The 2077-nt window shown below is 42.4% G+C and overlaps 1 protein-coding gene across 1 annotated transcript; it reads left to right on the top strand.

Annotated features, from left to right (window-relative positions):
• The first annotated feature begins 39 nt into the window (after nucleotides 1-39).
• On the top strand, nucleotides 40-912 carry LOC119429898 (protein NLRC3-like). The gene has a single exon (XM_037697414.1). The coding sequence runs from the start codon at nucleotides 40-42 to the stop codon at nucleotides 910-912; it is 873 nt and encodes a 290-aa protein (XP_037553342.1).
• Nucleotides 913-2077: the final 1165 nt, after the last annotated feature.

Below are 2077 nucleotides of genomic sequence, written 5' to 3'. Positions count from 1 at the left end.
AGCAGAGAGGGAGGAGAGCTGCCCAACACCCTGACTGAGATGTACATTCACTTCCTGCTGGTTCACACCAAAGTCAAGAAGGTCAAGTATGATGGAGGAGCTGAGACAGATCCACTCTGGAGTTCAGAGAGCAGGAAGATGATTAAATCTCTGGGAAAAGTGGCTTTTGAGCAGCTGCAGAAAGGAAACCTGATCTTCTATGAATCAGACCTGACAGAGTGTGGCATCGATATCAGAGCAGCCTCAGTGTACTCAGGAGTGTTCACACAGATCTTTAAAGAGGAGAGAGGCCTGTACCAGGACAAGGTGTTCTGCTTCGTCCATCTGAGTGTTCAGGAGTTTCTGGCTGCTCTTTATGTCCATCTGACCTTCATCAACTCTGGACTCAATCTGATGGAAGAACATCAAACAAAATCCAAGAGGTCTTTAGGTTTGAAGAAACCAAAACTAAAATATCTCCACTTTTGTGCTGTGAACAAGGCCTTACAGAGTCCAAATGGACACCTGGACTTGTTCCTCCGGTTCCTCCTGGGACTTTCACTGCAGACCAATCAGACTCTCCTACGAGGCCTGCTGACACAGACAGGAAGTAGCTCACAGACCAATCAGGAAACAGTCCAGTACATCAAGAATCTGATCAGTGAGAATCTGTCTGCAGAGAAAAGCATCAATCTGTTCCACTGTCTGAATGAACTGAATGATGGTTCTCTAGTGGAGGAGATCCAACAGTCTCTGAGTTCAGGAAGTCTCTCCACAGATAAACTGTCTCCTGCTCAGTGGTCAGCTCTGGTCTTCATCTTACTGACATCAGGAAAAGATCTGGATGTGTTTGACCTGAATAAATATTCTGCTAAAAAGGAGCATCTTCTGAGGCTGCTGCCAGTTCTCAAAGCCTCCAACAAAGCTCTGTAAGAACAGACACATTGAGATGTTCCTAAATTAATAATATGTATATTACAGACTGTAAGGTAACATGTCATGCAGAGTAAAACATTAAAAATAGATTCCGCATCCATCAAAAATCTGTTTTAGATTTGGGTTTACTCTGTTTCCTCCCACATAACAACAACATGCAGGTTTGCTTCACTTGTGACTCTAAATTGTCCCTAGGTGTGTGAGAGAGAGTGAATGTTTGTCTCATTTGTCTCCATGTGTCCTTGTGATGGACTGGAGACTTGTCTAGTGTGTCCCCTGTCTTTCACACTGTGACTGCTGGAGAAAGGCTGCAGATCCCAGTAAGCCAGAAAGGAGAAGCAGGTAAAGAAACTGGATGGATAGATTATATTTCTGCATGAAGATCTTTCAAGAAGAAACATCAGGAAAACATGGAAAATGTATTTATCTATTACTTTTTCTATTCATATTGACCCTGGAAGGCTGTTGATCTAGAAAAAGGTTTTGTTTTTGGCTCCATGTGAAAATGAGTTTGACCCCCCCACCCCCAAAAGGTCAAAGGTCACACAGCTTTAGAAGGTCATCTAAAACTGAAGAAGTGTCCTTTGGTCTTAAAAACTCCTGAGAAACAAGTGTGTTTCTGAGACTCCAGGATTGTTTTGATCTTTGAACTGAGTATCGTGTCACGTCTTGTGAGTTGAAAGTAGAGTTACATCCTGTTCAAAGTCAAACTCAGCTGTTTCCCCAACAACAAACCAACAAATGCTTCCCAGCTTTTCCAGCACTGGTCACTCTGGATGTAACTTCCAGTCAAAGTGACAGATAGGTCACTGGTCAGACAAACTTCCACGCTGAGTTCAACCAGTGTATCTCAGACGTCACAGAGTTTTTTTCATTCAACCTTTATTTAGACAGGTAAATCCCATTGAGCCTCGAGGACTCATTTACAAGAGAGACCTGGTTTCAACAAAGAATGATGACAACAATGGACAACAGTGACAACAATAAACAGTTATAAAAAGTCATACTCCAGTTTTTTTTTGTAACAAATAGGATGGCTAAAAATGACAAAAAACAGCTAGATTCTAAGGCGAATGTAGAAAACTAAAAACAGGAACATGTCTGCATTGGTCCCTGCCAGGAGTCCAACAGATTCTTAAAGCCACTTAGAGAGGTCAAGGTC

This window comes from Nematolebias whitei, unplaced genomic scaffold (genome assembly GCF_014905685.2).
Source record: "Nematolebias whitei isolate Nwh7 unplaced genomic scaffold, NemWhi1 Nwh_scaf_10351, whole genome shotgun sequence".
NCBI classification, from domain to species: Eukaryota; Metazoa; Chordata; class Actinopteri; order Cyprinodontiformes; family Rivulidae; genus Nematolebias; species Nematolebias whitei.
Note: the sequence above shows the minus strand (reverse complement) of the source record. Positions and strands in the feature narration are given on the sequence as shown.